General features: G+C 37.2%; 1 protein-coding gene across 3 annotated transcripts in view; it reads right to left on the reverse strand.

Annotated features, from left to right (window-relative positions):
- FAM120B (family with sequence similarity 120 member B) overlaps positions 1–18608 on the reverse strand; it is a 49085-nt gene that overhangs the window by 11853 nt on the left and 18624 nt on the right. For all 3 annotated transcript variants that reach the window (XM_058835071.1, XM_058835072.1, XM_058835070.1), the window contains 2 exons: positions 17892–18064; positions 14117–14209 (listed from right to left, as the gene is read on the reverse strand). In XM_058835071.1, coding sequence (XP_058691054.1) covers positions 14117–14209; positions 17892–18064 — 266 coding nt within the window. The remainder of the gene's footprint in view (positions 1–14116; positions 14210–17891; positions 18065–18608) is intronic.

The following is an 18608-nucleotide window of genomic DNA, read 5'->3' on the forward strand; positions in this document are numbered from 1 at the left end:
CTGGGAAGCACTTCTTCTGTCTCTAGTGATTCCTGGAAAGGCATGAAGCTGGCCACCAGGGCACTGACCCAACATGATATTCAGTAGTTGAAATTCATCCAGTGCAGACAACTGGAGACAGCCACTGACATCCAGACAACACAAGTTAATTTCACAGAACTGTACAATGGTTCAGGTTGAAAGGAACCTTAAAGTTCATCCAGCTTCAAGCCTCCTGCCATGGGCAGGGACACCTCCCACTAGAATTTGAGCAGTAATTTAGAAAATGAAACATCCATATTTTTCTGATTGTGACACTTCATATTTGAGTAAGGAGACTCTCTTCTGCCCTCCCTTTAAAACAAATGTATTTCCAGTAGGGGATCAGGACATTGAGTTTCAGGAAGTTATTGCCTCCAAATGTCAGCTACCATTTTGCCAGCTGAAACTAGTAACTACATGCACACTCATAACTCTTTTGCACTGGCAACTAAAGCAGGCGTTTACAAGCTGTTTAAGAATGCTGAAGGGTACTTGAAAGAGGAATGTGGTTTAAGAGAAACATTATTTGTACTAAAGTAAACTGCTAGAGTGCACACAGTCACTTGTGTTGCAGCTGAGATTCTTACATTGCATTTACTAGATTGTTTACGATCACCAAATCAAATCTTAAGACCTGCTAAGGAAGTCTGTCCACATAATTTACAACCCTAGCTGTGGTCTTTTCAGTTAAACTTGAGACATATTGACCGAAAAGATAAAATAATGTTGCTGGTGACAGACTCTACAGTTAGAAGACTTCATTGTCTAGAGATATCAGTCCAGAGTTCTCCTAAAGCACTGTAGTATTGGGGTGTGGAGGGTTTGTGTGTATGTGAAGACATCAGGTAAGGCTTGGTATTTTAATGAAAATTAGTATGAGCAAGACCAAGGCAACAGCTATCAACAGTGATTTCTTTATTTTAATAGGACAGGAAATACATTCACTAAAGGAGTTTCTATTTTCCATGTCTGGCAATGAAAACCAAAGAAAATGAAAGCACAGTGAGTCTGTAACAATGAGGCTATGCACATGGCAAACCCGAGAGATGCCTTGCCATGGGAATGCTCACAACTGCCTGGTGTCTGCAATGTTAAGACATCATGATGAGAAGTGGAAAATTCCAAAAGAAAAGAAGTTTTGTCTTGCAGGGCATTACACCCTAGAGATGACTTCCTTCCGGAAATTGTGTCTGTTCTTTTTACCATTTCTATAAACTCAGGACCCCAGTGAACCATGTGAGATAAAGCCCTGTGATCTTGCTGCTGCTACTCCTACCACCAGCTGATGACATTTGTGTGAGAGGCACAGGGAATGTGTGAGAACCTCTCCTCCAGCACCAGCTGCCTGTGCTGCGACCCTGATGCTGAGCCCACCAATGGCAGCTCCCCACCCTCCCAGCCCTTGGGGAGAAAGATTACTTTTTCCTATTTGGCAGCATTAACTGAAGAGAGCATTAACTGAGAACTCTAAAATTCACAGTCCTCTAGCATCATTGCAGCAGAAGTTACTGATATCAGAGGCTTGATCTGAACCGGGTAAGCTACTTGAAAAGAGCAAAGGAAGTGCTACAGCATCCACAACACTATGTATAGAAATTGTATTTCTAACAATTTCAGAAATCTCTTTGTTAGAATAGTTATAGATTTATCTCATATCAACGAGTTCAGGCCGATCTCTGTGGCTGTGTGCATGTGCACTGGCAAGAGAAAGAGGCTTGGCAGGGTGGAAGGTGTTTGCTCACAGCAGCACTTTGCAAGCCTACATTGGGAGACTGCACATCCTGATGAATAGTTTTAACTTACAGGAAGAGAAAATGCATGGATCTTGTATATGGAATTCAAATTTCCAGTTCAAATTTCACCTTATGAACTAATAACTCAAAAAAATAATCAGGATGTAAAAATACATTTATGTTTTAAAGAAATACTATTAGTCCTCTGACTCTTCTTTGTAGATTCACAAAGGATTTTTCGATAGAGGCATAAACCTTATACTATGCATTTTGAAAGCTGCACAAACTATTTCCAGGAGTACACTAAAAAAATTGTTTGCCCCTCAACCCATTAGAGTTTAAAGGCTTCAAATTCTGCCAAAATGATAAATAGGCTCTATGACAGTTGAAATATGAGGGTATCTGAACATGCCAGATGTCAGTAGACACAGCAAAGCCATCTTACCATCCGAATTTCTTGAAACCAAGGAGAAAAGATATTACGACAATTTCACTACTCTTTACTTGTGCTACTTTACATGTCCTCTGTATCTCGATGTACTAAATACAACATTTCATTTAAAAACTGGTTCTCTTAGTAGGATTTTCAACAACATTCTGGGAATGCTCTTTTTCAATGTAAAAAGTCTGTATTAATAATTGTTACTTAGGTTAGAGCTCACTTTTTTCCTGGTCTGTTGCCTTCTTCCTGTGGTGAAGCTGAATACAGAAGATATGACTACGGCTAACATTTTGATACAGAAATTTAAAAAGAAAAAGCTTTAAAATTACATAAGGCATTTCTCCCTCTTCTCCCTTCCCCACTCACCTACAAAAGAACATACCTGTTTTTGTGATAAAAGGGAAAATATAACACTCCAGGACAGGTTAGTATTTGATGATTTTTAGTTAAAATTACTCAATTAAATAACAATAGTTACAAATCAGTGTAATTTTTCCCATGCAATAAACCGCTGGAATTCAAGCGGTAGTGATCAAAATCTGTGTACTTGTCTAGTTTAACCAGTTCCTTTTATATCCATTTGAACTCAACCGGTATATCATCAGTATTGCTGCTTCTTACATTAACTCCCCCAGCAGCCACCTGTATCTTAAATGATCAAATATTTAACCACAGGCAATTTGTGCTTGAGCAATAAAGGCAGCAGGTAGATCCTATCTCAGGAACTTATCACTAAAACAGTAAGGCTTAGCTTTGCCTGAGAGCACTAAGGCACACTGTGTTCTAAATATAGAGAGATGAAGGCTCAGCTGATGACAAGTCATTGCAACGGAAAGCATCACTAAACAACCTCAACCCAAAGACAGAGACCAGATTGTCCTGCCTTCAGCCATTAGTATAAATTCTCAGTGGGAGTTGGCAGAGGATGCTTGCTAAAGCCCCTGCACACTGGAGCTCTATTCTCTGCTCCTGAGAAAAAGATAACCTGAACTGGCGCAACGCTGGTAAATTCACCCTGGTAAATGTCACCCTGCAGAGGTGGGCTGGTGAAATGGAGCATTTACTGGGCATCAGTCAGCTTTAAACCGTAAACTGCTGGGCCCTGTCAAACTGAGGGGGGAGAGGAGCACCGGTATTTTGAAAACAGACTAAGGTTTATTCTGATAAAAAGATTATGGCTTAAATTAAGCTCTTCCTGCTTAAACAAAGTGTGTGCAAAGGAAAATGGGGATTGAAGAGATCCTATGAGGGCATTGGCTGCAACAGAGACTAGAAAAACCAGTTTTTAAACACTTCTAAGACTTTGAAGTAAATATTTAGCTGTAAACAACCCAATTGTTTAGTATTTATATGTTCAGGAAAGTTTATTTACTGGGTTTTATCAGGACTTTGATGTAAAATGATACCTCTCTGTGGAATAACACTCATATTTACAGTAAGCCAAAACCACCACTGAAGTAAACTTAAAAAAAAAAAAAAAAATTGCTTTTACCATTAAGCACTCTACAAATAATAACACAAAAGTACTACTGCTAACCAATTTGCAACTAGAAAAAAGTTTCCTTCAGTTCCAAAAAGATTACATCTCATTTCTTGTTTAATTTTCAGAAACAGTTGCCTTTATCAAAACTCTTAATCATACCCACAACAAACCCCAGCATAAGTGACACTTCTGTGATAATGAATTCCACAATTAAAAAGTTTAGTCCTCTCAGCTTATTTGAAATAACATTACTTCTCTTATTTTAGCCACAACTGCTCAACTCCAGTCTAAAGTGCCAGTGACAGTCTGCAACACCTGTGACATCTAGAGAATGTTGTCATCAATTTCAGATTATAGTCATCAGGCTAACCATCTGACTGTAGCCCAGCCAGCAGCCATGTCCCTTCTACAAAAGTGAATGGATTCATGTGGATTTCAATTTTTAGTGTCTTAAGTATTTGCTCATGTTTTTGGTGACATACTTATCCTTGAACCTCCTCACCTTGCCATCACATACATAATATTGAATTTAGTTGGTAGGAAAATACATTTTATTTTTTTGGGACTCTGAAAATTCTTGTCGCCTGTAGCAATGTCTCCCTTTCACATGGATGCCCCAATAAAAGTGATGCCACAATAAAGTTTTGTCCTGTTGGGCAACTTAGAGCACCTTCTCCATCTTCCCTGCTGCCTATTTGAAACAACCAGCAGTAACTATGGCTCTCCCAGACTCCTACATTTCTGTCAAATGCAGCTGAAATTGGCCAACACATTCAAAAGTTATTAGGGGGCACAGATAAAAAATTTAGAAAGCATTGAAAAAGTCATGTCTCTCCCAGTAACTTTCCATTGTAAGCCTTCAAATACTGAACTTCTTCCACTCTTTTACTTTTTGTAAATACTCAGTACGTATTTCGGTATTCTACTCTATGTTGTCTAGCTCCATTACCAAAATCTTCAAAATGAGGGTCTTCACTGGCTGCTGCCTCATCCTGACCATGGTCCTGACCTAAGGTCTTTATCCACACCTTAATCCAGTGCTATCCCTTTGTTTAATCATAGGACTGGTCCAGGGAACACAGTTTTAGGTGTAAAAATTCTGCCATCAACAGAACTACTCCGCAGAGTGTGCTTGGCTGCCTTTGTAATGCAGTCTGTCCTTCCACAGCCTCAGATTGCCTCTACTGGCAAATGACAGCTGGTTAGGCCTGCAACTGCTCAGTTTACTGCTGCAATTGTCCCAGGCTTAATTAGCCAAGCTTAAAAATTTGTATTCTTTATTTTCCTCCCTAGATTCAGAGCAGAAGTTGAAGATTTACACAATTGTCCTAATGTAGGACCACCCCCTATCTTAAGCTGTTTGAGTTTATATTTCTTAGGGGTCTGATTTATTTCCCAGTGAAACCAACAGAAAGGTCAATGAATTTCAGCAGAATTATATCAGGCAAAATTTAGCATATCTGAAGCACTGCAGGTTCTAGAAACATTATCACAATTGCTATCCATGTCATAAGCTCTTCAAATAAAACTGTCATTGAACCAAGACACCTCGTGTAGAGAATGCCAGTAGAGCAAATATTGTTTGCCAGTGCAATATAGATTTTGTTGGGTTTTTTTTCTCCTTGGGTTTCTTTGTATTGCAAAGCAGCTGCACAATAAGATTGTTGATACTGCGGTTCACCCTTTGAAGTGATATGGTCCACAGTAAACAGTTCTGGCTAAGGAATTTTCTAGGTGTTAAGTCCACAGGTTGAAAAGGAAAAGAAGAGCTTGTCTGCTTCTATTTCATGACGAACCCAAGCTCCAAGACAAATCAAATGAGTCATGTAGCAGCATTTCAGATGACCTGTGAAGGGAACTGACAAACTGTAACCTGCGGTCAAGTATGTTCAAGATATCAGGATTTCATTTGTAACTAAGCTACTATAGAGTATTCATTTCCAGAAAACCTACTCCTTTTGAAATGGAAAATTGCCATACACAGCTTGAAAGTTGCCGTCTTTTGGCACAAGAATGCTAACCCTGTGTTATGGTTTAGATGAATACATACAGAGAAACTAGAGAATCCTTCTTTGGTGCAGACAGCTGTTGCATAACGACGGTCTTCTGAACTATTCAAGAACCGACTACAGATTTAGGTTTTAAAGAAAATAAAATTATTTCCAGGTAATATTCTACATTTTCTTGTATTAGCACTTTGTCAGAGCAAATTAAAAATAATCAGGGAAAGAGTTTATGTGAGAGTAACTTGGCCATTTTTAAAGAATTACTGACTACAGAGAGGAATGCTGTTTTAAAGAAAATGCATGCTCTGTAATAAGCCAAACTTTGGCATTGCAGCCCTTCAGCCACCATTGGACTCTGCAGGCACTTTGCTGATAACATTTCAGCCTCAGGAACTGATCTGCAGCCATTTTAAAACAAAGGATACCTTTTTATTTAATGCAGAAGGTGCTGTGCCAAAATAAACTTCCTGCAGAACACCACCATGCTTTCAGCCTCCTGTATTTGAAAAATACTACTTACCATTGCTCCTAGCCTGAACTATTCCTCTATTGTACTGAAGCCTCAGGGTACAAATACAACATACAATTGTATGATTTTGCTAGAAAGTTAAAAGCACTGAGCAAGTTGAGGGATGTATTTTTGAAAGTGTATTGGCATAGCTCTGCTTTTATTACGTTCACAAGTAATGCTCTCATTAAGGAACTTACAGAGCTTAAGTCCTAGCATAGTAACATTTTCTGCCAAGATGTGTTTGTGTATTCAGTACAGAGAAAGTATATAGAAAACTATTGCTAAACAGGAAAAGACACTTAGGTATGCATATCTGTCCTTGCTAAAACCAATACATATATAGCTTTGTACTTGGCAAGGAACTGAACATCCCTTCTTTTAAATCTATCAGGGTAATATATAGCAGCCTAGATGAATGTAATACACCTTTTTAGTTAATGTGCATAGTGCTGGTGTGACACGAGACATGCTGATGAGATTACTAAACGATTAACTAAATCTCTCCATGAATTACTAATTTTCTTTGGAGGTAATACACAACTACTTTTACACATTTGGTGTTTATTGTCCCTGTATGTTCTTTCCTCACATGTAACACTGGGATTAGAATGTCTTAACAAGTGATGATGTCTTGAGATGCTAAAAAATAATGCTGGTAAGGGATATTCTAATGTACTTTTATCACTTTTCTCTCAACACAGCTCCATTTCTTTATAAAAACTTCCTTCAACCATATCGCAGTTGCTTCTTAGTGAACATCAAATGAAATAACCCCAAAACAAAGATGAAGGGGAGGAGAATATATGTATGACTTCAATATTAATGTTAACGTATTAAAAGTTCACATTTACACAGCACTTTTGGCCAAAAAACTTATATTATTGAAACTACTGGTGCATAACTTACAAGCAAGAACTAAAATACAAGGAAGAACTGAACAATTTGACCAAAGTCATCGAAGAAACAAGAGATAGGAACAGGACACTATCTTGACTTTTAACCCCTGGACAGTGGCCATGTCAATCAAGAATAAACTTGAAAAGAAAGGGAACAAATCAGTTCTTGGGTAGCCTTGCTGTTTCTGATATCATCCAGATGAACGTTTCTACTGGAGTAATTTGAAAACTTCCAGTACATCCACCAAAGCACTGTAACCATACGCCTATAAATGCATCCTCCTCTAAGTGGCTCATTTCAGAAAACACTTGGCTTCTCTGAAGCTGTGCACAGCCATCTGCTTCTGCAGGGAAAGCCTGGACAGATGTGCAGCTCACATTCCTGCTCAGGCGTGACAGAGGCGCGCGGGCAGGTGCAGGCGGCCCCGAGCAGATGATGGGCAGGTGCGCGCGTGCCACCGCTTCCCGACAACTCCATCCCCTCCCTGCTCCAGCCCCTGGATGTCACCTGCCCTGGGGTACACAGGTCAGCCCTCAAAGGCAGCGGGGAGCAACCCCACCTATGCCTTGCAAACACCACCTCCAACCCTCATGGTCTGCTCACTCCTTCCAGCATACAATATGCGAGGAGGTGAGAACTATTGAACTCAGAAGCAAACGTACACTTTGACCAACACAAACTTGGCAAGAAAATGCCAGTTGATACCAGAAATATTTATTTTTCCTCTCTCTATAATAAGTTATCTCTGACTTTTTCAAAGCTGTCAGTTTGCTTGATATTTTGGGAGAGCTTTATTACCCTCACTACTAATAGCCATGTTTCACTTCCTGCAATATTATTTGGCATGGATTAAAAATTAACAGCAATTCTGTTATCTGAAATTCCAGAGTGTCTGTTACCTTAAGCATCCTGAAAAGTTCTTCAAGCTATATATAGTCTAAAAGCAATTTATAACTGAAACATTGCTGCTATTTCCATGTTGTTGAAACCTTGCTAATTATGAGCTACAGGACAGTAAAGGGGAAAACTCACAGATACGCACAGCAATCTTACACAATTATGCAGAAAAATGCAAGAACACCTTCCACAAAGGAATAAAAATCCTCTTTTTAACATCCTTGCTCAAAGCCTTGTACAAGACTTTCTCCATGGGCAAACTGAATCCATCTAAACAAATGAATTTTTTTCATGAAGTAGAAGAGATGACCACAACTCAGCTCTCTACAGCTACCTGAAAGGAGGCTGTAGTGAGATGGGGGTTGGTCTCTTCTGCCATGCTTCGAGCGAAAGGACAAGAGAAAAATGGCCTTAAGCTGCACCAGGAGAGATAAAGATTAGATAATAGAAAATTTTTTTCACTGCAAGAATGGTTAGGCACTGGAGTAAGTTGCCCAGGGGGATGGTGAATTTGCCATCTCTGGAAGTGTTCAAGAAGCATCTGAAGGTGGCACTTGGGGATGCTGTTTAGAGGTGAATTACAACAGTGCTGGGCTGATTGTTGGACTAGATGATCTTGGAGGTCTCTTCCAACCTTGACAGTTCTGTGATCTAGTTATGCTGTGGTTTGTATTTGTGCCAATTTTATACAACAGAATTTACATAGCTATGTGAATTCTGGTACCGGGGCTCACATCAACAGCAAAAAATATTCAGGGAAATAGACTAATAATACTAATACCAAATTTTGTCAAGAAGAAAATTGGGAGAGTGGGGCAGAACACCAATCCTGTCTGCAAGCTGAATAGGCTGTTAAGCCCAAGATTTCTTTTTAATATGCTTATAAACCAAAAGCAGCAACAAAAGGTAGAGCTAGTTGTCAGAGGACTAAGAAAACTTTCTTCAGAATTTCAAAAGATGCTTATAGAAATTACAAATGCTTATAAAAAGCCACAAATTTAGAGATGGGTCTTTGAAAAGTGCTGCAAGCAGTGAGTAACTACAGGTCCTGAAACATAATTGTATTTGCACTAATGCTTGACCTGTTTAAGTGGAACTCTTCTATGTGGACTGGTTGATTTAATACTATCTTGAGTATATGAGAAGAACATTTCTAATTTTGAACAGACACTGAACCAACCCCAACTTGAAATCACATCCCATACTGCTTCACTTTAGCTCCAGATTAGCCCAGAACACTGAGGAAACCTAAAGACCACAGATGGGAAAATAGGCTGGGAAGCAATGCCAAGATCAGCAAATCACCTCAATCCCCCCGTTCTCCACCACCTGCCAGTTACAATCTTGCCCATAGTTTTTAAAACACTTTTGACAGATGCAAATTTTGAGGGAATATAAACCTTGATTCAGTAAAGCATCTGGGAATGCACTCAAATTCCATTTTAGTTAATCCTAATGTACATCACAGAAGCAGGTCCTTTGTATATAAGAAGGGTTTATCCCTAAGATCTTTACAATATTCTTACTTGTATTTTATGTTTTACCCAATCCAAATAGACTTCAAGCAAATATTAATTAGGAAACAGTCACACTGACACAATAAACACACACTCCCTGGGGGAAAAAGGGATTTTTTTCAACAATCATATTTTGAAAACTACAGGTAGCTCACAAAGGCTGTTTGGCGTCTGTTTGAAAAATATCACACATAATGGTGTTGACAAACATAGCTTGGCTTGCCAGCACACCAGGAGATTGAAATTATCAGGTGTTCAGAATCTGGGTATTATTTACGCTTTTCTGTCTGCATGGCATAGAAGAAAAATGACAGAATAGATGGAGCAACATCCTTCTTTAAATCTGAGGGATCCCAACCAAGACACCTACACTACTACTTATGACTCTAAAACCTACTGCTGTTGTAAATGGATGTGGCAGAGTATCCCTCAGGAAAATACTCCGAGAAAAATACTTTGTGTAATATTGGTATAATACCACGGTAAAACAAGGTATAAAACTAAGGTGATTTTGCTTCCATGACACTGTTCTATGAAAAATACTCAAAAGTTCTGTGCAACTAAAATTCTTGCTAAAGCTATTTCCAGCTTTCAAGCTACTTAATAGTTTGCTGAGTATTTTTTATTATTATTATTCCAAAAGCTAAGTAATACCTAATACGTATTGTGTGAAAGTTCATTTGCAATCAAGTTGCAAAGACTTTCTGAATCTTGTAATTTCATCTAAAACGATTGTGCTCATTTCACATCAGTAACAATTTCAAATAACAAAAAGCTCTTAAAAAATTGAAGGACTATATTTCAGTGCTTGACTGTCTTATACCTCATACACAACCAAACTGCTCTTTTTACAAGTGGTACAAATCTTAAGCAGATATTCTGGCATAATGGGACATTTTAAACCAAAGCTATAAAGGGTTTGCAAATGCCCTAAATTCCAGCAATGATGTGTATGCTCACCCATACAACCAAACTTTGATTTCCAATTTTCTGACATACATTTCACTTTTAAAATAATTTTTCAGGACCCAAAATTAATTACCAATTTCCAGCTCCTTTTTAACCAATTTTTTCCATCTCATGTTTGGTTACAACTTTAAGAAAATATGTGATTCACAGCTTTACACCTCCAACACAAATTTTTTATATAGACACATATTTAGAGAAATCTTAGAAAAAATGCAATTGTGTTTATAAGTCATTATGTTTTTTTCCTGTTTGGGCAGTATTTTACATGCATTACTGGTGAAAGCTGACTTTGCACTTGTAAACAACCAGGGCTAGCACAATACAAGAAAAAAGTCTGGAACCACAACTGCTTGTGCCTGTTTTTCACTGCAATGGCCTCTAAGTTAGACTGATGGCTCTCTGGGCTTTTTGCCAGCACCACACACCAGATTAAAATAGAAAGAAGGGAAATAGACAACCTGGGGTCCAAAATTTAATTCTGACCTTATGTATAAGCTCTATGGGAGGCTTAGGCAAAGTAGAATGCTAATCTACCATATAAGGGGGCAGCACAAGAAAACTTGAAAAAATCTAACCAGAAAAATGTCTTTTCTATCATGTTCACATTTTGGTATTTTGAAACCATCGATTTTGAAAAATAATCAAATCTTCATGTATAAACGTTATGTTATTCTCAGAAAGTAATATTAAATGTACAATGTAGTTACATGTTCACAGCCCACTTTCTTTCAGCATGAGATAAACTATATTTTTTATGGCTTTAACCCACTTTATTCAAACCATAGACTTTTCTGTTTCATAGACTTGTGGGTTTATGGATCTCATTAACTATGAAATATGGACAGCATATTAGAAAGTAGATTTAAAAGTGAAGGCTGAAACACTATCTTCATTCCATCAGAATAGGCTCCATTTATATTTTCTCTCATATTTCATAGTGGAAGTTAAGTATTCTGCTAAAACATATTTGCTAATAGACTTCTTTACAAAAAGAGAGAATTTTATTTTTTTAAAAATCAAATTAGTGTTCTTCACAGAACTGTTTACAATAAATAAACATTTTTTTTCTACATTTAAATAATACTATAATGTTAAGTCCAAAAAGGCAAATGAGAAAATATCTTCATAAAATTTTGCAGATGCTGACTAATTTTACCATAACTTTCTTGGAAGCTCTGTGATTAAACTGTTTCTAGGTATTACTTTTAACTTTTCAATGGAAAATAAAAAGTATGGTAAACAGACTAAACTCTGTTCCTTACTTCTTACTATAAACTCAATTTATTATTCAACTACATGCACTTGGATCCTTTGATTTTAAACACAAATATCTAGAAATTTAAGCTGTTAAATACCTATTGATACCTTATTCACCAACTATTAAAATAACTCAGTAACTCTATTGAGCACAGCTCAATTTTGTAAAATGACTCAATAAGCACAGTAATTAGTAAAACAGTTTAAGCTATTCTGAGATGGGATCTTGAAAATTAGATGCTTCAATGGTAATTCTCAGAAAGCTTGCTTTATTGATCATTATTCTTAGAATATTTGTATAAGACATTCTATTTAGTCTCCTGCCCTTTCAAGAGAGAATTCCCAGGACATTATTAAATTCTCTATTCTTAATACAGCTTGACAAGATACAGATACACACACAACTGAAAACAGTAACTTTTTTCCATAGGGAAATTCAGGTCATCAAAACACAGGAAAAGAGGTTAATTTGAAGGCAGTGAGGGAAAGTTTTCAAACTCTTATTTACGTATTCACAACCTCAGAAGAGAAAGAGACCAAAATCCTGTCTCACTGTCTCCTTCAGAAGGATTTGTTCTGGCTCAAACTATTACCAAAGGCACTATCGTGAATTTTAGAATAAGACAAAAAGCTGATCTACAAAGTGGCCTGATATAAAAAATTTCAGCTACTTTGCATGAATCTTGTGTTGGTTGCTAGCACAGCAGAAGGCTTTGTGGGACAGTGCATGCAGTGCTTATATAAGCAGCAGAGTGACATAACTTTGGAAAGGACTTGCCAATGGCACGCAGAAGTTAATTCCAACAACATTCTGTCCACTTCATAAAGTGAAGCATGACACAGCGTAAGACCAGCTTCACACTTCATGCACTTCTGTGTGCACAGCTGGTCTGCCATAAGGTTTGTGGGTAACTAACAAAACTTTGTTAACAACTTTCAGTCAGCACAATGCTGATAAGTAGCATACGTTTATTAATGTTATGTGTTTGGATGAAGATTTATATTTTCAAAGAGCTACAACACAAATGAATCATACAAAGACCTCTAATTTAAGCAGAATAAACTTTGAAGCACTTTAGAAACTTATGTAACATTCCCTGTAACTGCATCTATAAACAAGTTGTTTCAACATTTCCTGCTCAGGCTTGATTTCGTTTATGCTGTTGCTGAATGACTGCCACGCAGCCCTGATGAAGTTCTGATCCTCCCAATGTTGAGTGCAACACTATGTGCAGTAATGTATCCAACAGAAATAAATCCTACATTTCTGCTGTATTCCATATTGCCTTCCTTTCATTGCTTCCTTTTTGTTACACAGTCAGCTGCAAATCAAATTTGTGATGAGTTTGAAGAAACTTACAGGAGCCTGGACTTCGTCAGTTATAAGGAATCAAATAATGGAACTGGACTTGCACTGGTTTTGTTATTTTGGTACGTGTGCACTAGATACAAATGGATAGTAACAGGAGTGTTACCTTGAGATCAACAAAAAGTACTTTCAAAATTCTCTCATGGACTGTTCAAAGAAACAGGGAATTTATTGGAAATACAAGCAAGATTTACAGAATGAAGATGTGTTAAGGTTCTAACCATTTCTAACCCTTTCCCACTTACCTTTATGTAAACCCACAACTCAAATAGCAATTGACATGTGGACTTTGTGCTATACACTGCTAATACTCTGATTACAATTTCACACTACAAAATTAAAAATACTCTTGCATAATTTCATATTCAGGAAGAACTGTTTAAATGGATCTTCTGCAATAACCATCTAGGAATCTTCAATCCACATATGGAAAGGCAGAGGATAAGAAAGGAAAGAACAGATTTGCATGGAGGATATATTAAATATTTAAAAGAACTTCCTGATAGTTACAGAACAGTGTAATCCAAATGGTTTTCGCCACAGTGACTCACATTATGTAACTTTTTTCTGGTTTGGTTTATACTGTTTAAATTCTCCCTCAAGTAGAAATACCAAAATTTAATTTAATCTAGAGATTTTTGAACAACCCATGTCCAAGACCAAAATCCTCCTCAGTAAAAAAAAAAGAAGCAATGTTGTAAGACAGAATTCACTGTTATCAATTTTTCACCAGATGGAAGTTTGGAAACTAAGGAAGGAAGAAATCTGAGAATAATTTGCTCACTCTGGAACTGCGATCACTACAAAATGTCCCTTCCATTTTAATTTTTTCTGTGATTAGCAAATATAAGTATTCACACAAAATATAGCACATGAAAAGGCTATATATTTACCCTGACCCTTAGCTCCTATACCTGTAAAAAAAACAATGTAGAATGATTTACCCCCAAAACATTTATCACAATGTATTTATCACATGAGTATTTCATGCTACACAATTATTCCAGTCCATACCTGCAGGCTTGTCAGTTGAGCTGCTGACTTCCCTTTTAGGCAGAGAACGAGTGCCAGAAATGCATTTAAATCCTCCAGAGAGAGGCTACTGACCTAAAACAGATGAAAAAAAATGACACATTATCTGAAGGCTCTGAAGAGGAGCTTTCTGAAAATTGAATCCTCTTGCTCAAGCACATCAAACTTGGAACACTGACCTCATGTAATGATGACCACCATGAATGCATCATCTAGGAAAACACACAGGGAATAAAATACTTTCGTTCACAGCTTGAATGAAGTACATACCCCAACACTTATGTATAGTGTATACACATGGATTTCCACACATCAAACAAAATGCTCACCCTCATTTATTCCCTTCTCCACTTCCCTTGGAATTTCATAATAACAGGAAATTTTTCTCTCTCTGCAAGATCAAGCTTAGTAAAAAAAATTCCTTTATAGTCAAGACATAGGATAAAAACCACCTCAATGAGCCACAGATATGACGACCATTAGGAATTTTAAAAATGCTTACACACTTATCTGTTAGAACTTTCAAAAATATTCTAAAATATTTCAATTACCTATTTTAACCTAAATTTCAGGATTTATCAAAACATATTTCATTTCTTTCAGATTTTAAGGCTACATATGGAAGCAGGGAAAACTCAGAACTAAAACCTAAAATGTTCAAGTGGGGAAACGGAAATGACAAGTCTAAATTGATGTAACAGTTCACTTCCATCAGTAAAGGGGGAATGGGCACTTTTTCTGCTGTGAATAAGTGTTTTGAGATTTTGCAGAGGCACATGATGGTCTCAGAAGAAAGACAACATCTTAAGAGCAGCTGGCATGATTCCCTGACAGTACCAGTCGTGCTCTAATCCTTTCCTTCTTCTTATAAAATGCTATGTATCATACAAGTGCACCAAGACCATGGATCTGTTAGAGCAGTTGAGGATATACAGAGAGCACCAAAGTGAGATCCATAAAGCATTACAATTCCTTATCAATTGGAACTTGAGGAAAGGTTTCTCTTGCAAAATGTGGAAATGTGCATTGTGGGCATACAGAACACTTAAGAGCCTGCCTAAAACTCTACATTGCCTTTCTTTTAACAGGATAAAAATCATTCAAGCACTATTCAGATTTATTTTTTTTCTTTTAATCAGACCCCACTGCTTGTCCCACTTTAAAATATTTTCCCCTCTGATGTTGTTAAATCTTGCATAATGCACAAGAATTTGAGGGATATCAGAAACATTTTAAGCTTTCAAAATGCTCCTTAGTATTCATTAACTCCACTTGTCTGCTAAGATCTGATAATGGCCCTACTTTACCCTGTAACTCAAGTCAGGTGTTACCTTTGTATAGATGGCAACAGGAAGAGGTTTACTAAACCTGCACATTTTATATACTGAAGTAACAGAAAAAGTGATATTTATCTACAAAACAATTCTTAATACTTGCACAATTTTGTCCTAAGAAAAGGAAATCAAAGATTGCTTACAAGTACAACAGCCAGAAAATGCCCCTAACAGAGCAGGTGATCCAAAAGTGCTTATGAATGTCAAAACACTTTATAGAAATTTTCTTCAGTATTCAAACTTGGTGAGTTATCATAATTCCACTGTCAGATTTAATCCAAAACTTTTAGAGACTGAAAGAGAAAATTCCCCTTTGTCTGGAGGCTTCAGTGTTTGATTTGAACTCATTCACTTCTCAGCCAGCCTTAAAGGCAGACCTAATAGTTCGTATTTTTTTCACTATTTTTCTTCTTAATTTAGAGAATATTTGAAAGGAACCCTTGAAAAAAACATTTGTCATATCAACACTTTTTTTACATAGTTAAGGTTTGTTCATTGGAATTTTTTTTTTTTCTTTAAAAAAAATCCTTCTGAAGTTTTCATTAAATGTTTCCACATACATTCTGAAGGAAGCCAGATGGGTTGATCAGTATGCTGGTTCTGGCAAAACCTTCATTTTTAGCTTAAATTAAATGATAAGTAATGACATTTTAAAAAAGTTTATTTTCCCTCATATGAGCTGAAGGAAGACTTCAAGCCTGCTTTAAGGAAGGAAAACAATTCACCTTTCTTCTCTAATAAAAATTTAAGACTAAAGTGTAAGGGCAGGAGTCAGAACACAGCTAGACAAGCCTTGTTTTCTCAGCTATAAAACAAATGGAAGCAATATGGCCAGCTCAAAGCATGGCTACTGACACTCTTGCCCTTATGTTTTCCTCTCAAACATCCCAAGAGAACAAACAGACAATATCAGAGAAATAACCGAAGTTTAAAATAACCTAGCAATGAAAAACATTTTACTTCAAATCAATTCCCCAGTCTGGTTCCCAGCGTAGATTGTATCAGTGAAACTCTGAGAGCAGAAGAGAATCTGGAAAATGGGGCAGTTCTTGAGAAACTGGCACTGCATGAAAAGCCCTCCATCACACTGAGCCCTTTGCATGATCTCTCTGCTGTTACTCCTGTTAAAAGAAAGAACTGTAAATCTGGTTTAGTCTCTGTTTATAACAGTGGCCATTGGATAAGTTCTGAAAACCATTTCCCTGACAAGCATTTTTGTTTTTCTGTTTTATTAATATCCTATGATCAAGGTTCAGTAAATCCACATTTCTGAAAGGTGTTCCATGCTGTTACTTCTCAATCCTACTAAAGAAACCCTTCTCAAATAATTTAGTTATCATGCTATGAAAGGGTGCACAGAATAACTCAATAAGTGAAACAGTGATATTGAAACTGCAAGGCATGAAATGATGTTTAGTAAGTATTATCTTTGAAAAAAATTCAATTTGTATTCTATTATATACAAATTAAATAAAACAAAAAAACTATATGGACCATTTGTGGAATTCCCATATGTACTTCCTCAATATGTCATCTAAGTTTCAATAAACACGTGAAGAGAAATGAAAGGAAAAGTCAGGGAGAACTTGTTCTCATGTATCACACATCAGTACAAATCTGTTATTGAGGAAACTGAAGTCTAAAAAAGCAAAACAAAAGACAAAGTTCAGTTTAAGCACAAGTGAAGATGAGCATATCAGATGAGATAAATGCATCATTTGCTCATCCTCAGAGAGGAAAATCTGCTTGTGAGATCACCCTTTGAAATGTGGCAAGTACAGGCAATACATTAAATACCTAAGAGAAAAGTAAATAATGAAGCAATATTGTATTTAATCTCGTGTCCCTTTTTATTACAATTAAGGTAGTCTGCAGGCTGCCAAGTATTTGGAGTTATAACATAAGTGTTACCTAATGATCCCCTATTACTCAAAATTTAATGAGAAGTGCCATAGCCTCAATTCTGGCCTAAAAATTAGCAGACTGACAAGAGGGCATGAAAAAATAGTGAGAGCTGACTAAATATTTATATTGTCTGTTTGCACAGTCTGCAAAGTCACCTGAGGGAATGATGACACAAAGGAAACACAAAAGGAGCGACTTTAATTTGCAAACAGGACCCAAAGAGCAGGGGAAATCCCTCAGTTTATACTCTCTGGCTAGACTGCCCGAGGGGTTTTGTCATGGGCACGTGAGAGCTATGATTAGCTACTAAAAACCCCAGGTATTTCTTGAACAGGATGGTGCAGGTTAAGTGGAGTAATTAAAAATACTGTAATGCAGTACTATTATATTTGATCAGCTATGCCTACAGTAAGGATTAAGAGAAATGCCCAGCACAGGCTAGCAAAAAACAGTTTATTTGTCTGTCCTTCACACTTATCTGGGCTGACAGATGAGGAAAAAGCAACCGTCCCTCTTACCTGCATCATAAGATAGGCCAGCAAGCAGCAGAATCCTGCAACAGGTGCTTCCAGAGCTTGGAGTTCTTCCATCTCATCTTGAAGGTTAAAGCATGCCAGAAATGTACTATACCGTTGCTTCTCCACGTCAGGCCCTTTGGCAAGCCACAGTGTTTTCAAATTAGGTGTTCCACCTACAAAAGAAATCCATTACTTTATTTTGGCAGCAACAAGATAAAACATGTCTACCTCATTACAATCAGAAAGGAAATGACTTCTCTGGCAGGAAAGGAAATTAAATGCTCTTGGCATTAGCGAGGACCGCAGAGTCAAAAATAAAATGTATTTGACAAAACTTGCATTTGAAAAAAAAAACTAAAAAAAAAAAAAAAAAGGCCTGTAATTTAAACAAAATTTATTGAATACAGGCATGTTTAAGCAGAGTGGACTGAATTCAACCCTTACAATAACACAGACAACTTTGAGACAGCAAGCATTTAACCTATGCAAGGGCAAAGTTTGCCTGCAAGTGCGTTCTTTGCCTTGGAGATGCACAGCATTAAATGAGGCTCCCTTCATCATAAACAGTGATTCAGCAGAGAACAACCAGATCTGTGTTTCTCTCTCTCTCTGCTAGAGTTAACATATCAGGGGTCCCCCGAGGGATGCTCACATTGTCTCCCTCATGATCACCTGTTCTAATGAACACCTATGCCACTTGGTGGTGAGCAGGCATTC

Source organism: Poecile atricapillus, chromosome 3, assembly GCF_030490865.1.
Source record: "Poecile atricapillus isolate bPoeAtr1 chromosome 3, bPoeAtr1.hap1, whole genome shotgun sequence".
In the NCBI taxonomy this organism is placed as follows: domain Eukaryota; kingdom Metazoa; phylum Chordata; class Aves; order Passeriformes; family Paridae; genus Poecile; species Poecile atricapillus.